This window comes from Leuciscus leuciscus (genome assembly GCF_965113295.1).
Source record: "Leuciscus leuciscus genome assembly, chromosome: 19".
NCBI lineage: Eukaryota > Metazoa > Chordata > Actinopteri > Cypriniformes > Leuciscidae > Leuciscus > Leuciscus leuciscus.
In genome coordinates, this window is record NC_138743.1 from 29,523,910 (window position 1) to 29,540,708 (window position 16,799).

At 37.2% G+C, this 16,799-nt stretch overlaps 1 protein-coding gene across 1 annotated transcript; it reads left to right on the top strand.

Moving 5' to 3' along the window:
• Nucleotides 1-10: 10 nt before the first annotated feature.
• On the top strand, nt 11-16,530 carry nrbp1 (nuclear receptor binding protein 1). The gene is made up of 18 exons (XM_082147639.1): nt 11-645; nt 2,001-2,325; nt 2,532-2,654; nt 4,516-4,617; nt 4,708-4,797; nt 5,323-5,363; nt 5,585-5,679; nt 5,774-5,857; nt 5,965-6,023; nt 6,114-6,212; nt 7,178-7,310; nt 7,417-7,504; nt 7,637-7,687; nt 7,816-7,951; nt 8,159-8,212; nt 8,300-8,363; nt 10,812-10,867; nt 14,954-16,530. Exons 2-18 carry the CDS (start codon nt 2,086-2,088, stop codon nt 15,047-15,049), a joined length of 1,611 nt encoding a protein of 536 aa, XP_082003765.1. The 5' UTR covers nt 11-645; nt 2,001-2,085; the 3' UTR covers nt 15,050-16,530.
• Nucleotides 16,531-16,799: the final 269 nt, after the last annotated feature.

Sequence of the window (16,799 nt, forward strand, 5' to 3'; positions counted from 1 at the left end):
GCCGCTGTGTGAACTTGGTCCTGATTCATGCTGTAATAAGCAACGGCGTACCACAAAACTCGGAGCTGTCGTCATTTACGTGTAGCTTTTTCAGCGAAATCGCTGTTTAATTAATCTGAGTCCGTTCGTGTCGGAATATTTAAGTGTTTCGGGGAGAAACGAATCGTTCTGTGAAGACGTGGTTGAAGAACTCGAACATCCTGGAGTGTAACTTAGCATCCGCGGCTATCTGACAAAACGCATCAAACCTGACAGACAGTAAAATTTTTATTTTTTGTTTGAGCTAATTTTACTGGCCCGACAGCTTTGACCTTTTGATTAGTTTATTTAACATTGACCATATCGCCCAAGGAAATCTATTTTTTCAGATATATATTCGCGAAGGCTCCGGAGGCCGCGGAGCTGCGCTGCTAGCTTCTCTCTCACTTTGCTAAGTGGAAATTGAACCATCATTTCATATCTTGGTATTTCTGTGGAACTCTAACTCTACAAACGAGAGCTGAACCCCTACAGGGACCCATATAATTTAAGAATTTATCGTTTTTTTCTTATTGTTAGAGGATTTTCCTCCTCCGTGTCCTCAGCTACCGACGTTTAGCTGCTTCCGGCGAGCTGGCGACGCCGCTCATCCCAGGATAAATTAAAGTAAGATAACGTTATATCTAGGCTATGTGGTGGGGAGCAGGATGCTGTATTTGTTACGTCTGTTTCTTATCAATGATGTGGGACAGAATGCTTGAACATAAACTGTGTCCTGGGTTGAACTGAGGACAGGACTAAGGAGAGTAATAATGTAAACATCACTAAAGCGTGTGCTCACACCTCAGCAGCTGCTACAGTCTTGTCTAGATTTTTATTTATTTATTTAGATGTATAATTTGCCTTACTGTTCATAGTGTTTCAGCTTAAACTGACTCGTTGACACAAAGTTGTCACTTAAAAGCTGGTAATTTAAGTTCCTGCTGCTATTAGTTTAAGTTGTGTGTGTGTGTGTGTGTGTGTGTTCGTTTTAGAGTTAGTGTTTTGAGGATTCCTCTTTTGAGATTTGGGCACATTAAAAATTCATAATTTTGAATTTGCTATATTCAGAGAAAGAGATCAAGTACAATTTACATGGGACACTAAATAACAACCTGAAAAGTGTTTACTTTCTATTTCCATGGTTTTTACGTTTACCAAATATTAAAAAGTCATGACAATTTATATAGTGAACAGATAGTTGTACTTTATATTTGCAGTCTATCCAAATAATTTTCAACTTCAACGGTCATGGGGAAATCACAATTGGTTGAAAGTTGTTAGAAGAACAATGAAAGAAAATAACTTTTAACTGATTTAAATTTCGAAACTAATGATATCTTATCTATTGAAGATATTATTAAAGAAAAATGTGAAATATTATTTAATATTGATACCACTTCACAATAAGGTTTCATTTGTTAACATTAGTTAAAGCTGCAGTCCGTAACTTTTTTGGGTTAAAAATTATCCAAATTACATTTTTGAGAAAATACATAACCAGCCAGTGTTCAAAACTATCTGCTTGCCTTAGCTCGATTCAAAACGGAAAGGCATTAGATGTAGTCATGCAATGCTGATGTTGTTAACATGAACAAAGTATAATTTGCACGTTTTGACGTGATATGATAAGCGATCGTTAGATTTAATCAGCGTGATTTACTGCAATGCTTTTCCCCCCCTTTGTTGGTCAGAACAAAAGTGGATGTTACTTGTTCAGATTACATTTTCCGGTGAAAATTCTTATGTTGGTCATACTTCCAAAAAGTAAAATCTGTGATTCCAAATCTGTGATTTTTTTTTTTTAAACTAACATTAACAAAGGTTTATAAATGCTACAAATTATACTGTGAATTGTTATGGTAATGCATTAACTAACGTTTAAAAATGAGACCTTATTGTAACATAATACCTTAATAATATTTGTCTCTTATACATATCTATACTGTTTATGATTCGAGTTTATATTCCTGATTTTACAGCTCTCTGCCTCCTGCCCTCGAGGTGCGAGTCAGCCAGACTTCTTCTCCTGTGGCGGTACAGGACAGGGCTGTCAGTTATCAGTCAATGATGTCAGAGGAAGGAAAGCAGAGCACCACACCTGCCCCTCCTTCCAATATGGACACGAAGTCTGAGTCCACAGCCTCGCCACCTACCGGCCAGGGGGTTTCATCGGTGTCTCCCCCAGTGTCCACAGTAACACAGCCTGCACCACCCGCAACTGAGGATGAGGAAGAGGAGAGCGAAGATGAATCTGAGATTCTGGAGGAAAGCCCCTGTGGACGCTGGCAGAAGCGGAGAGAGGAGGTATATTCCAAGTCTTTCAATAGCTTTGTGCGTAGAATGGATCAAAATTTAAGCCGTTATTCACTGATAATATTCCCATCTGCTAAATGATGATAACCTTCATTTTAGGGTATTTTGTCTTAATATCATTTTAATTTGAGAGGATTTTATATAATTTTCTTTTCTTTTCCTGGAAACCTGATGAGATTTTACTTTGAAATGAACAGGTTAACCAGCGCAACGTCCCAGGGATCGACAATGCTTACCTTGCCATGGACACCGAGGAGGGTGTGGAGGTCGTGTGGAACGAGGTCATGTTTTCTGAGCGGAAGAACTTCAAACTACAAGAGGTAAAACTTGTGTGGTTGTCAAGTCTACTGATTTCTGTCTGAAATTTCAATGAGAAAAGTTAGAAAAGTGACAGTAAGACATTTTCTAGATTTCTTTTTTTTAAGGAATGCTGTGCTTTAGATTTTTTTTATTCATCAAAGAATCCGGAAATAAAATTATCATGGTTTCCACAAAAATATTAAGCAGCACATCTGTTTTTTAAACTGATAACAATAAGAAAAGCTTATTGAGCAGCAAATCGGCATATTAGAATGATTTCTGAAGGATCATGTGACACTAAAGACTAGAGTAATGATGCTCAAAATTCAGCTTTGCCATCACATGAATAAAGGACATTTTTAAATATTAAAATATATATTTTTAATTGTAATATTTAACAATAATAGTGTTTTTACTGTATTTTTGATCAAATATGCAGACATTGTAAGCATGAGATTTCTTTCAAAAACATTTGATATGAATGAACTGATGGTTTGCACAAAAATAGTGAACAGAAAAGTAACACTCGTCTCATTCGTGAAGGTTGACAAACAAGTTCTTTCTGACATCCAAGATTTATTGTATTAAAATTTAAATGCAAAAGAAAAGGCATGAGAGTTGGCTGTTTTTGTCAATTTTAAGTTTTAATTTAAAATGTTTGCATGTGAATTACGTCTATTAAAGAGTGTATATGTGTACAAAGAGAATCGCAATGCTGACACAATAAAAATAAAAATAAAAAGTAGCTGATAACTTCTGGATTTGAAATAAAAATAGTGAGTATGTGTTTGTGGTCCAGCCATGGATCAGTTACGCACTGCAAACGCAGCATATGTGAAAGCACTATAGCGCGAGCTGCTCCTGCACCGCATACACACTGCACGTGTGTGAAACGGGCGTCAGACTTAACTTTGTTTGTTGTCGTTTACGCTAACTCACCGCAGCTGCATCTTCTAAATAATGCCGCGGCTGTGGGGCTTGAGGAAGTGACGTCGCCTGCGTCTGCGCAGTGTGACCTAATGCAGCCCCTGAAGTGAGCCACGGGAAACAGAAATACTGCAAAATAATAATAATGCGACTAAACGAGACGAAATAACATCATAACATCTCGTCTCGTTTTGGTCAACGAAAATGAAGAGACATTTTAGCATAGTTTTTATTTTGTAAATCACATTAGTCTCGTTTTTATTCGTGCAACAATATTGCATTATACATTTAATTGTAGTTATTGTCACATGACCAGCATTTACATTGCATCTCGTCTCGTTTTCGTCATGTGATAAAGGTTCGTTGACGACGATATTTAGTCATCATTTTCATTGCCGAAAGCAACACTACTTCGCAGAATGAGCTTTTATTGCCAAGCTTTTATTGAAAAATATTTAAGAAAAGCGTTTTCTGTGGTTATGTAACTCTTATTTCTTGAATGTTGGAATATTAAAAACAGCAGACCTTTTTATTATAGCATACTTTACTCTTTCATTGCCTTTTGAGCACTTTTAATCAAACTCGATTCATTAATGCTTGGCATAGAGTCGTGGACAGCCATCTGTTTGGCCCATCCACATACTGTGTCTGCTTGGCAGACGCTCACCGTGGAATTCAAAAAGTAATTTTAGAGGTTGCGTTTTGACAGGCTTTGCCATCTACATTGCTGATTCCCATAAGCACATGTGACTAGTGCAGTGAGTCCAGCCATAAAAAGCAATGAAACTTTTTTTTTTTTTTCACCCTGATCTTTTACGTGATTTGTTATTGTATGATAAAGTAAGAGTTCAGTATTATATTATAGTATCCTCTTCCTCTAGAATTTAGGATGTTGTGTTACATTCAAGAAGGTTTCCTGGTAAATTAATCTACTTTTCTGTTTCTATTTCTCAGGAAAAAGTGAAAGCAGTGTTTGATAACCTCATCCAGCTGGAACATCTGAATATAGTGAAGTTTCACAAGTACTGGGCTGATGTGAAGGAGAACAGAGCCAGGGTAAGAAATGTAACAACAGAAAAAAAAAAGTTATTTTTGGATTTATTTATTTTTTCAATCATACGATTTTTTTTTTGTTACCCCCTTCAGGTTATTTTCATCACAGAGTACATGTCTTCTGGGAGCCTGAAGCAGTTTCTAAAGAAGACAAAGAAGAATCATAAGACCATGAATGAAAAGGTAGGATTGCTGCTCGTTTTCTGTTCAGACAAATTGACAAAAGAGCTGTTGAGACATAATGTACTGCAGATTAAAATGTATCTTTTGTCTTCAATTTCTTGCTTGAATGTTAGTCATTGTTGACTTTGCCTACAGGTGTGACCCATGACAGATTTGTTTAAAACTTTTATTCTTGCTTTTTGGTGCGAGAATATTAAATACCAGGACAGTACTTAATCACCAAGGTCATCATAAAAATAAAATGCATTATTTTCTTCATTTTAACATGGAGTGGTTCATCATACCAGTTATCTTAATTTGTTTTACACTTTTAAGTGATTTTTACATTCATGTCTCTGTTTATTCTCTGTTTTTCCAGTAAAAGGATTGGTGCATTTCTAGATATTACTAATACTATTAGTCATGTTTTGGTTTCATTGAGTGAAGTATTAGTTGGGATTAATGAAATATTCTGACTTAGTATAATATATCAGCTGTGGACTTGTTTTCCCGGATACCATTAACTTTTTGTGGGACTTTTTTTAGGCATGGAAACGCTGGTGTACTCAGATATTATCTGCCTTAAGGTTTGTGTACCTCTCTCTTTTTTTCTTTCTCTCTATTCAAATACTGTTATTTACCAATAACGTAGAGATATTTTTAAAGATGTTAGACAAAATTCCTCACTAGCACCTGAAATGTTGTCTGTGACTGTCATAGCTGAGCATTTCTTTTTGTTTTGGTGTTCTATTATATGTCTTGTGGAGAGCTCCTGTTACACTCACGTTTCTCACCATTCTTCCTTCAGCTATCTGCATTCATGTGAACCTCCCATTATCCACGGGAACCTGACCTGTGACACCATTTTCATACAGCACAATGGACTCATCAAAATCGGATCAGGTGGGCTCAAGCACAGTGTTAAGTATGGCTTTTTAAATGTTATAGATTTGATTATTTTTGCTGACGTTTCTGTTTTTTGTTTTGTTTTATGTAGTGGCCCCAGACACCATTAATAACCATGTAAAAACATGTCGGGAAGAGCAGAAGAGTTTGCACTTCTTTGCTCCAGAGTATGGAGGTAAAACTAGGTTTTAAACTGCATTCAAACTCATTCTAGAGTCGTTTCAGTGCACTTGTTATGTATAAATGACAGTACAATTTGTTCTCTTCCTTCATCCACTTCAGCTGTTGCCAGTGTCACTACAGCTGTGGACATCTATTCCTTTGGAATGTGCGCCTTAGAGGTGAGTGCTGTTTGTTTTGAGCTGCAGATTATTCATCGGTGTATCGGATTGACCAGACCAGAGACTCAGGTTTTTCCCCTACTGTTGTAGATGGCTGTGCTGGAAATCCAAAGTAATGGAGAGTCCTCATATGTGTCACAAGAAGCCATTAATAGTGCCATCCAGTCTCTGGAAGACCCACTGCAGAGAGTGAGTATAGATTGAGTCTACCATTCAAAAAGTGTCAGTAAGATTTTTTTTATATATATATTTTTGAAATGTCTCTCATCAAGGCTGCATTAATATGATATTTTAAGTTGCAATTAATTCCTGTGATGGCAAAGCTGAATTTCCAGCAGTCACAGTCTTCAGTGTCACATGATCCTTCAGAAATCATTCTAATATGCTGATTTGGTGCTCGAGAAATATTTATCAGTGTTGAAAACAGTTGTGCTGTTTAATAATTTTGTGGAAATCATAGTACTTTTTTTTAGGATTCTTTGTTGAATAGAACGTTCAAAAGAACAGAATTTATTTTAAATAAAAATCTTGTGTAACATCATAAATGTCTTTGACATTTTTGATCTATACAATGCATCCTTGCTGAATAAAATCATTAATCTTACTGACCCCAAATCTTTGAATAATAGTGTAAGTTGTACTGTTGTTTTCTGTTCTTTAGTTACAGTTGTGTAATTGGATAAATATTCCAGATGTGTGTGAAATCTGAGCATGCAAATCTCCAGTAGGCTTTTCAGATTGCAAATAAAATAAATAATACATTCAGTCTGTTTGGATTGTTTCCTTCACTCTAGTATATGATGCTTTGCAAATCTGCATGTATCCGACTGAATTGAAAGAAATCTCGTTCATGATGAGTATAGCTGACACATGATGAATTATACTTATAGTAGCACTAGAACACACTACATGACAACATGAAATGGTTAGAATTTCCCCAAAAAACATTAAAATAACCCACACAAACTTTTTTTTTTAATTGTCAGATTTATTGGATAATTCTTTTTTTATCACTGTAAGAATTAATGGGTAGTTTTTGGTAACCGTTAATTCCCCCCATGGGTGGGTGGAGCCTTTTTTTTTACACAATACAAATAATGTAATCTTATACTAATCATTGTGAAGTCTCATGTTTCTCTCTGTGTTTGTTTTAGGAGTTTATTCAGAAGTGTCTGGAGGTGGACCCCAGTAAGAGGCCCACAGCCAGAGAGCTGCTTTTCCATCAAGCTCTGTTTGAAGTGCCTCTTTTGAAACTACTAGCTGCACACTGTATCGTCAGTCACCAGCGTGAGTCATGAGCTAATCTCATTACCATTCAGACATTTCATCTCAACTTCATGAATAAGATTCGCTGATGCTAAACACATTGAAACCATTTCCTTTTGCCTACTAGACTTGATCGCAGAAAATGCTTTAGAGGAAATTACCAAGAACATGGATCCAAACCAAGTCATTATGGAAAGGAAAGAGGTCCAACTAAAGTGAGCCTCCTTCTTTGATTCATTGGTTTTTACTTTGAAATAGCTTGTTTGGGATGAGGATGAACCTGAGGGTCGAATAAGCTGTCATGCCACCTTAAAAGGCTTCTGTAATCCTGTCTCTTTTCCCTTCAGACTCTCACAGTTTCCTGCCTTGGAGCTTGACAAGTTCCTTGAGGATGTGAGGTGAGAAAAATAGAATTTCCCAAATTTTGGGGGGGAATAAGAAATTAGATGGGCCCAGATTCAAATGTCAAGAAAGAAGTAAAAAAACAAGCACAAACGTAATGATGTTCGCTGCTCTTGTGATGTAGGAATGGGATCTATCCACTGACTGCCTTCGGTATGCCCTGCCCACAGCAGCCTCAACAAGAGACTGTCAAGTCCCCCATCGTGCCACCCTCTGTCAAATCGCCTACGCCTGAGCCTGCAGAGCTGGAGACCAGGAAGGTGAGAAATGGACTGATTTAAGGAGATGGTGACCAAGTATCAATGATTAAGAATGAATAAAAAAAATTCACCTTCGCCCAGTCTCTCCGTGTGGCGTTTTACTACTTTCCACTCAAACAAGTCTAGATGTGTGGTTGCAGTCAGTCAACAGGATTAGCAGTATTTTAGCATCGTATGTTAGTGTTAAAGATAATCTCTCTCTTTAAGGTCGTACAGATGCAGTGCAACATCGAGCCTGTGGAGGAGGGAGCGAAACATCATGTAAGCCCTTTTTTCGTGTTCATTGCTGGAGTTATGCAAGTTAGATGTTTATTCTCTGTCCATAACTCCTCACTGCTTTTTTTCTAGCTGACCTTACTGCTAAAACTGGAAGATAAGCTCAACCGACACTTGAGTTGTGACTTGGCGCCAAGTGAGTACTTTATCAAGCCCCAAACAAACTATACACCAGTATGTAAATGCTTGCAGCTACACGGCTGGATTTAACATGCCGTTGTGTTCTGAATGTGTCAGAATGCAGCACAAATTTGTGATGCATTCTCAGCTGCAAGAGACATTAGCACAGTCGGTTTCGTCTTTCAAGTCAGCTTGCTCAGAATCAAGAAGCTTTGCTGAGTTGGCTAAACTGTCAACATGTTTATAGCTAGCTACCTGAATTCACATGCGGTTTAATCCAACATTTATGTTTGGTACCGCCACAATAAGGAAATAATCAGTTTAGAAGAATTAAGTAATTAGGGGCCAAGCACTGAAATCTTTGGCGTTCTTATTAGGGGCCAAGCACTGAAGTGCGTAGGCACCTCTTGAAATTGTTGACGTTCTTCTTATTATTATTCTTCTTCTTCCGTTTCTTCTTCCGTTTCTTCTTCCGTATGGAAGTCTATGGCAGCCCATAGAACCGCTTGCGGGAAAGTTATGAAATGTGGCACACTGATAAAGGACAGTCTGAACAGTCACCATAGCAAATTTGGAGTCTCTAACTCAATCCCTCTAGCACCAAAACTGTCCAAAGTTTCACTCATGTTTATGCTAATAACCTTTGAACCGTAAGGGCTAGAAACAAAATGTCATGTAAATCCTTCCATCATTTAGATTTTTTTTAAAACCTACTTTTTCGAACTGGTCCTAGATGGTTGCTCCGATTTTCACGAAAATTGAACCAGATCATCATCAGACCATGCCGACAAAAAGTTATGGAATTAAAGTTAATTCGTCAATCCGTTCTTGAATACTGCGCAAACTAATTTTACGTAGCGCTTGCAAAAACAGACGTAAGACTGTATCTCCGCAACGCTTTATCGTATTCAGACCAAACTTGGTACATGTCATCACAAGCATGACAGACATGCTGCGTTTTGGCACAGCACCACCTACTGGTCCGGAGATATGATAAATGGCTGTTTTTGGTTATAATTTCTAAACAGTTTGTCCAAAAATCATAAAAGTGGTCTCGTTAGGTTCAGGGCGTCATGCCGAGTCGACTGATATACAATTTTTCCATATCGGCCATTTTGAATTTTGTACTAAAATGCTGTATTTTATGAACACATGAACGTATTGTTACAAAACTTGGTATGGGTCATCGGTACGATGCTCTGAAAGAGTCTGAGAAGGTTCGGACCAGCGGCACCTAGTGGTGAAAAAAAGTATTTACATGCAACTTTGGATTTGGTTGACTTATTTTCACAGGAGTCATCTCCTTACATTCCTGAATCCTTGCCGAGTCTAACGATACCAAACATTCTAGATTTTGCATTATGGTTATTAGCGCAATGTTGTAAATTAGTGCTTAAAAAAAAACATGTCCCAATATCTTCGATATCAATATCTTCTATATCTTAATTACAATATGATATCATGATATTAAATGCTACACTTTACAAATGCATTGGTGTTCCATTACGAAACTTGGTATGTTTCTTCAGCACCATGCCCTGAAAGTAATCAAAACGTTTCAGGACAGCGTTTCAAAAGTAATAATGAAATTTCCAAAAATGCTAATACATTTTTAATAAATTAGCCAACTGCAATGAAACTGGTCTTAATAGATCTCTTGGGTCGCGCCAAGAACATAGATACCAAGTTTGCCATGTTTGGCCGAACTTCCTGTCCGCCATCTTGATTTTCATTCAATACCTACTTTTTCTAACTCTTCATAGACCGTGTGTCCAGTTTCACCAAAATCAAATCGTACTATCTCCGGACCGTGCCAACTTAAAGATATGGATTTCGTGTCGATAGATGTTACTACTTTTGTATACCCATACCGCAGCAACAAAGTTGAGGCATGATGCCAAAATGACTCTGAGGCTGTAACTCTGCAATTCCTTGACATATTGGCACCAAACTTTGTATGTGTCATTATCACCTCACTCTGACCACACCACATCAATTTCATAATTGCGCCACCTGTTGGTCGAAAGTGATAAACCATTAAATAATATTATTAGTGACTGTATATCATTATTCAGCCATTTTGCCTTAAATCATATTAAAATGTCTTTAGTTGCTCCTTGCTGCAGTTGGTCTGACACTCCCAGCCAAGTTGGCATGTCTTATCGTCGTCTTTGCGCTTGGCCCCGATAATTACTGCTTGCAGCTATATTTTACAATGGAGTTTAGTTGCATTCAAATGTGTGTACTTGCATAGTGTGTTTCTGGTCTGTTTTTTTTCTTTTCTAATTTGTGCATTATGAAATAATTGTCACAAAAACAAGAGTTCCACAGATATGTGGAAGTGGATCAGATTGAATCAGAATTGTGACCAAAAAAAAGTATAGAAAAGTTAACTGTTATAATACAGCCTTTTTCTGTTGACTTATTGCTGAAACTCAAGAATGGTGTTCTCTGTGTGTGTTAGATGAGAATGTACAGGAGTTGGCTGTGGAACTGGTCCAGCTTGGCTTCATTAGTGAGGTAAGAACTTTCCCTCAAGATGTTATGTTCACTCCCGTCCAAAAGTTTGGGCTCCCTAACTTGCATTATGAAGTAACATGATCAAAAGTGACAGTAAAGACATTTGTTTGTAATTTCTATTTCAAATAAATGCTGTTCTAAACTTTCTATTCATTAAAGAATCCTGAAAAAAGTATCAAGGCTTCCACAAAAATGTGTTTTTAATATTGATGATAATAATAAGAAATGTTTATTGAGCAGCAAATCAGTATATTAATATAATTTCTGATGGATCGTGTGACACTGAAGACTGGAGTAATGATGCTGAAAATTCAGCTTTTCCATCACAGGAATAAAGATTTAAATATATTCGAACAGTTATTCCAAGTTATTTTAAATTGTACAGTATTTTGATCAAATAAATGCTGCTTTGGTGAGTTTTTTTCAAAAAAAAAAATCTTAGACTCCAAACTTTTGAATGGTAGTGTACTTTAATATGTGCTGAATGACTCAGATGTCCTGACATCTGTATTTCGTTTAGATGAGTTCCTGTGTTGATCATTTTTAAGGCAGAATGTTAGCAGTGTAATTTTTTTCAAACTACTTATGTAATTCATTATTTCTTTGCCCAAGATGACGACATTGCACTTTTTGTATGGGCACTTGTCAAAATCACGTCTCTTAGACTGAATCTGAATATAGTTGAGCCAAACTTGTCAGTCACGGGACAATGAAGTGTGAGAAATTATGTCAATCAAAAACACTTTCAAGCGATGTTTCTGAGTTTCAGTGTTGGTATGGTTACTGTGTTTATTAAGTATTGTGAGATCACTCAATGTTATGGCCATTTTTAAAACATTTGTCACCAGGTTCAAATTTACAAGGTGTTTTTTCCCCCCATACCACTAGTGCCAACATTCAGAAATAAAATGTTTCCAATCAATAATTCAGTTGCTTGAGGAAATGTTTTGATCAGCCGTGGCTGATTCCTGGAAGGGTGATATAGGAGAAAAGACAAACGCTGTGAGCTAATCAGAAAAACAGCACACAAAGTAGAGTCCATGGTTTAGCTGTAACCCAAAAAACAGACATGAAAAGCTTCTCTGTTAATACACAAATAAGAGCCAGACCTCTCCCAGAGAATACCACAATAGGGCTTGGCATTATAGCGCTAGTGGAAATTAGCATACAGCAGCTTAACCATCTGCACTACCATGGCTTTTTGTTAGGTAGTACTATTAAAACTGTTTGCTGCTGTTCACAGCCAGTTTTCTTCATGAATTTTCCCTCTGCAGTCTCAGGGGTCGTTTACACAACACTGTAAAAACTAAAAACGGAAAACTTTTTATGCTTTTTGGCCATTCATTCACACAACAGCTGCGTTTTGGGGGCCTGAAAACACAAACTTTTGAAAACTGGTTTCAAAGTGCAAGTTTTTGAAAATGACACGTTGTCGTCTCTGTGTAAACTACAAAACGCGAATTTGTGAAAACGGTGATGTCATGCGCAATTGAGCGTGCGTATTATGTGTTCAGTCTATACGTGCGTAGTGTTTTTTTACAAAGTGACATCACCAACTACTGGCCTGGCTGCATAAAACAGCGTTTTTAGTTGTTTTCGGGGATCTGTACGTGAAAAACGCAATAAGCAGTCATTGCTCTTTCTTGACTATAAAGGAATTTTCTCAAATTCATCTCAACGATATTGTCATCTGCCACTTATGCAAGGGATGTTACTGTACCATCTGTGGATTTTCTTCTTTCATCCGTCTCTGCCTTTAATACAATACCTGACACTGCACAATGGATAATTTAGCTTTTTATATCTACTTTTTGTTCTTTTATAGCTGGGATTCCCAGGGATATATGAGATTTCAGTTGTGCCTGCAACTTAATCAGTGTTTTTAGTTCCCTTAAGGCCGTGTGTCCACCAAAGCGTTTTTAGCCAGCTGAAAACGCTAGGCGCTCGAGAGCGTTTTGCCAGCGTTGAGTTTTTTTCAGTTGAGACACTTTGCTTATGATATGGAATATCCGCGAAAGTGTTACTTGCATCTCATTTCACAACCATTTTGTTTCTGTGCTGATTCTATATTAAAATGTCAATACAATGTAATGTATTTTCTCTGGCTCTTGTTTTAAATGATTTTGTTCCGTTATCATTAGTGTTGCTTTCGTCAACGAAAATTATGACGAAATATTGTCGTCAACGAACCGTTATCACCTGACGAAAACGAGACGAGACGAGACGTAAATGCTGGTCATGTGACGATGACTAAAATACATGTATAATGCAATATCGTTGACGAATAAAAACGAGACTAAATGTGGTTTACAAAATAAAAACTATGCTAAAATGTCTCTTCATTTTCGTTGACCAAAACGAGACGAGACGAGACGAAATGTTATAACGTCACGACGAATGAGAGAGTTGTGCGTGAACCCATAGCTTTGTCGGGTTTAAATTCTGGTTTGCGACCTGGTCACCCGATTATCAGCGAATTTAACAATATTACTCCATTAGTTATTCTATTAAAATGTCTCATTGATATATTTGACACATTCATAATCATTACTTTTGCCGGTTCTTTGTGACAGCTGTATGTTATTGGCAGCGTCTCTGGTTACATGAACGCGTCACCGCATCAGCACCAGAACATGGAGATTGTATTTTAGAGAATAATCGCACAACCTATTCGATGTTCTATAATTAAATAAACTAATCGAATATCCAAAAATCGTGACTCATCCCTGCATAGAATCTCTTGTTTCTTTTCCCAAATCTTCACTCACGTCTCACCCATTTTCTAAAGGGATTATAAACGTTTCTTCATTGGCTCGCATTTAATTAGGCCTATTATATTCGTATTATTTACTGTGGTAAAGTAGAAAAACGCTGTAGGACAGATAGCCTACATTTGTACTTGCATGTCAAATTCTTTTTAACACCGTTTGTGCTTGTTATATTAGACAGGGCGCGTCAAGTTTAGTTGTAAAACGCGTTTCACACGCGCGGGTGATTTTTAGTTTCACTTTCTCTGGCAGCGCAATCTCAAACATAGCCTAAATATCTCGCCCTTGTGGAGGATAAAATTCGCTCTTCAGACCAATTCACATCAAGTAGAAAACACGAAGATATCATGAAGAGATCGATGGTCTCTTTCCTGCTCGTGTCCCACATCCCTCTCAGAGCGCAGAGTATAGGCTATATCGCGTCTTTGTGTGGAAATATAAAACGAGTTTTTATTTTTTATTTTTTAAATAACCCCCCAACCACCGCCGGTAGTTGGTCCATTACCGCGGTGGTAAAAAAAAACAAAAAAAACTGCCACCGTCACAGCCCTAAATATACTAAATATAATAAGATAACCTTGTTTGAAATTCTATATTGACTGGGTTAAATAGAATTGCATTACTAAAAGAGACTAAAATACAATTTTCATTGACTAAAACTAGACTTAAATGTCATCAGTTTTTGCGACTAAAACTAGACTAAAATGTCATCAGTTTTCGTTGACTAAAACTAGACTAAAATGTCATCAGTTTTCGTTGACTAAAACTAGACTAAAATGTCATCCGTTTTTGTCGACTAAAACTTGACTAGACTAAAAAGAGTGTGAACGTGACTAAAACTAATAAAAACTAAAACGACAGCTTGACACAAAGACTAGACTAAAACTAAAATTAAAACAGGCCGCCAAAAACAACACTAGTTATCATGCTTCTTGTTGTCATCTGTTGACGACGTACAAGCAGAATGTGGCGATTGGTCGGTGTGGTATTAGTCACGCCCCTCCTCCACTGTGATTGGACGTTTGGGTAAAAAGTGACAGTGATGAGCACTGCGTTTTACCCAAAGTTGAACATTCTTCAACTCTCGGCGACTTGTAAAAAAAAACGGCGAACGCTCAGCGCCTCTTACGCTCATGGAGTTTTAAAAACGCGGAGCTCCCATTGAAAACAATTGAAAAAATACTCCAGCTGCATGAAAAAACGCTTTGGTGGACACGGATTAAGGATTTTATTTAAAATATTACGTTTATTTTGTTGTATTTTATTGCGGTTCCCACTTTTGTTTAATTTTTTCTTTTTTTGGTCCTTCTCTCTCAAGGGGGATCAGCCACGTCTCACTACCGTGCTGGAGGAGGCCTTCTCTAAATTCTACAGCCGTAACGGCTCTCTCAATCCTGTGACGGTTTCCTCATAGCGGCGGGTCGAATCTGCCAGCTCCTCTCCATCATCCCTTACCTTCATGCACGGGACGGGACTCTAGCGCTTCATCACTCAGAGGATTGTATGCAAGCTTTGTGGGGAGGGATCAGAACGCCTCGAACTGAGCCTCAAAAAGAAAACGACCCCCGCGCTCTGTACTTCACACCACTTTAGGTGTTGGCTGATGGTTCCCGTCTACATCTATTCTGTCAGTGTAGCAGTCTGCTTCTCTGTTTTAAAAGAAGAAAAAAATGACTCGGGTTATTATTTAAATCAGTATTACGAGCTGTATTTTGGAACATTTTTGCTTACAGTATGTGTGGGATCGGTTACTTCTGGTTTGCACTTTAGCAAATCCTTTTTGTTGTCTTTTTAGGCACATCACATGCATATTTCATGGTCTTTTATTCACCCTTTCAATCATTCATTTATTCTTTTTTTATTGTAAGGGGGAATGTGTTATTGTGTTATTTTGAAATGACCAAATAACACTGTCTTTATTGTTGTACCTTTTAAGGTACAACGATTAATTGTTAGGTACATCTATTAATTGTGGTTAACTTTGGTCTGCAATGCAAGATCTACGACGACTGTGAAAGGAAAGGGGTTCTCGATGCATTGAAAAAAGTAATCAGATTATTTATCTATATGCATATGGTCCATCTTGAAGCGTGTTTCACTTTCATCATTGTGACGGCTGTTTTTTTTTCCCCCTTTACCTGTGAATGTATGCTGTAAGTTTTCATTTTAATGGTTTCTAAGCAAAGGGCACTTGATTTGACTTGTCTTTTTCCCCTGTATGTGACACAGTTATGAGTTTCATTATAAAGAAATTATCTACAGTGCACCAGACGTGTTCAAATGTGCCTTCAACAGAGACACAATCAATCCATGTTCAGAATACCCATAGACTGACAAACATATTATATTATTCCTTATATCTTTCAGTGTTGTTTCTTTCTTAACTGGTCTGCATGCAGATATACTGTATTTTCTGGCATATTTGCAGTATATTAAAACTCCTGGGGTTTTGTTTGGCAGCATCATTTCAGTCCAAACAATTCGCACTGATTCATTTTATGTTGATGGCAATAAATTTCATATTCACCTCTATGGTACATCAACATCTGTCTGTTACAAGCAGCCCATTTGAGATTATGCATGAAATACAGTTTAACAACTGAAAAAAAATTGATTCTTTCTTTTCAATGATAAAATTGATCCAAATTGCTTCAGATATTGGATAGTGGAGTGGAAATGATGCCTGAAAAGCACACCACATCAATGCTTTTGTTTTCGTTTTGTTAATGCAGACCGGCTATGATGGATGATTCGTTCTGTTGTTGTTTTGAAAGAAACAGGCTTTGTCTCACGCAAAACATTCAGAAACTCATAACTGCTTTTACTCTGTTAACCTCTTATCTTTTCAAAGTTGCACCATTTCTTGATATAAAGATGAGATACGGGGTACTTCCATTCTTTGTCTGTCGTATTTTGTGTCATTTGGAAATATTAGGATTTTATTTAATCTCCCAAGTACAATATAAAAAGGATAGTTCACCCAAAAATGAAAATTCTGTCTTATTCATTCTCATGTCATTCAAAACCTGAATGACTGACTTTCTTCTGCACAATACAAACAATATATATATTTTGAAGACTGTTTTTAACTGTTTTTGTCCATGCAATAGAAGTCAATGGGGTCCAAAGCAACACTGAAACCCATTGACTCATTATGTGAAATA

Coding starts and splice junctions, on each gene's coding strand:
- nrbp1 (XM_082147639.1), top strand. CDS start 2,086: ATGATGTCAGAGGAAGGAAAGCAGAGCACCACACCTGCCCCTCCTTCC. Junction 2,326..2,531: donor GGCAGAAGCGGAGAGAGGAG/GTATATTCCAAG, acceptor TGAAATGAACAG/GTTAACCAGCGCAACGTCCC. Junction 10,868..14,953: donor AGCTTGGCTTCATTAGTGAG/GTAAGAACTTTC, acceptor TTCTCTCTCAAG/GGGGATCAGCCACGTCTCAC.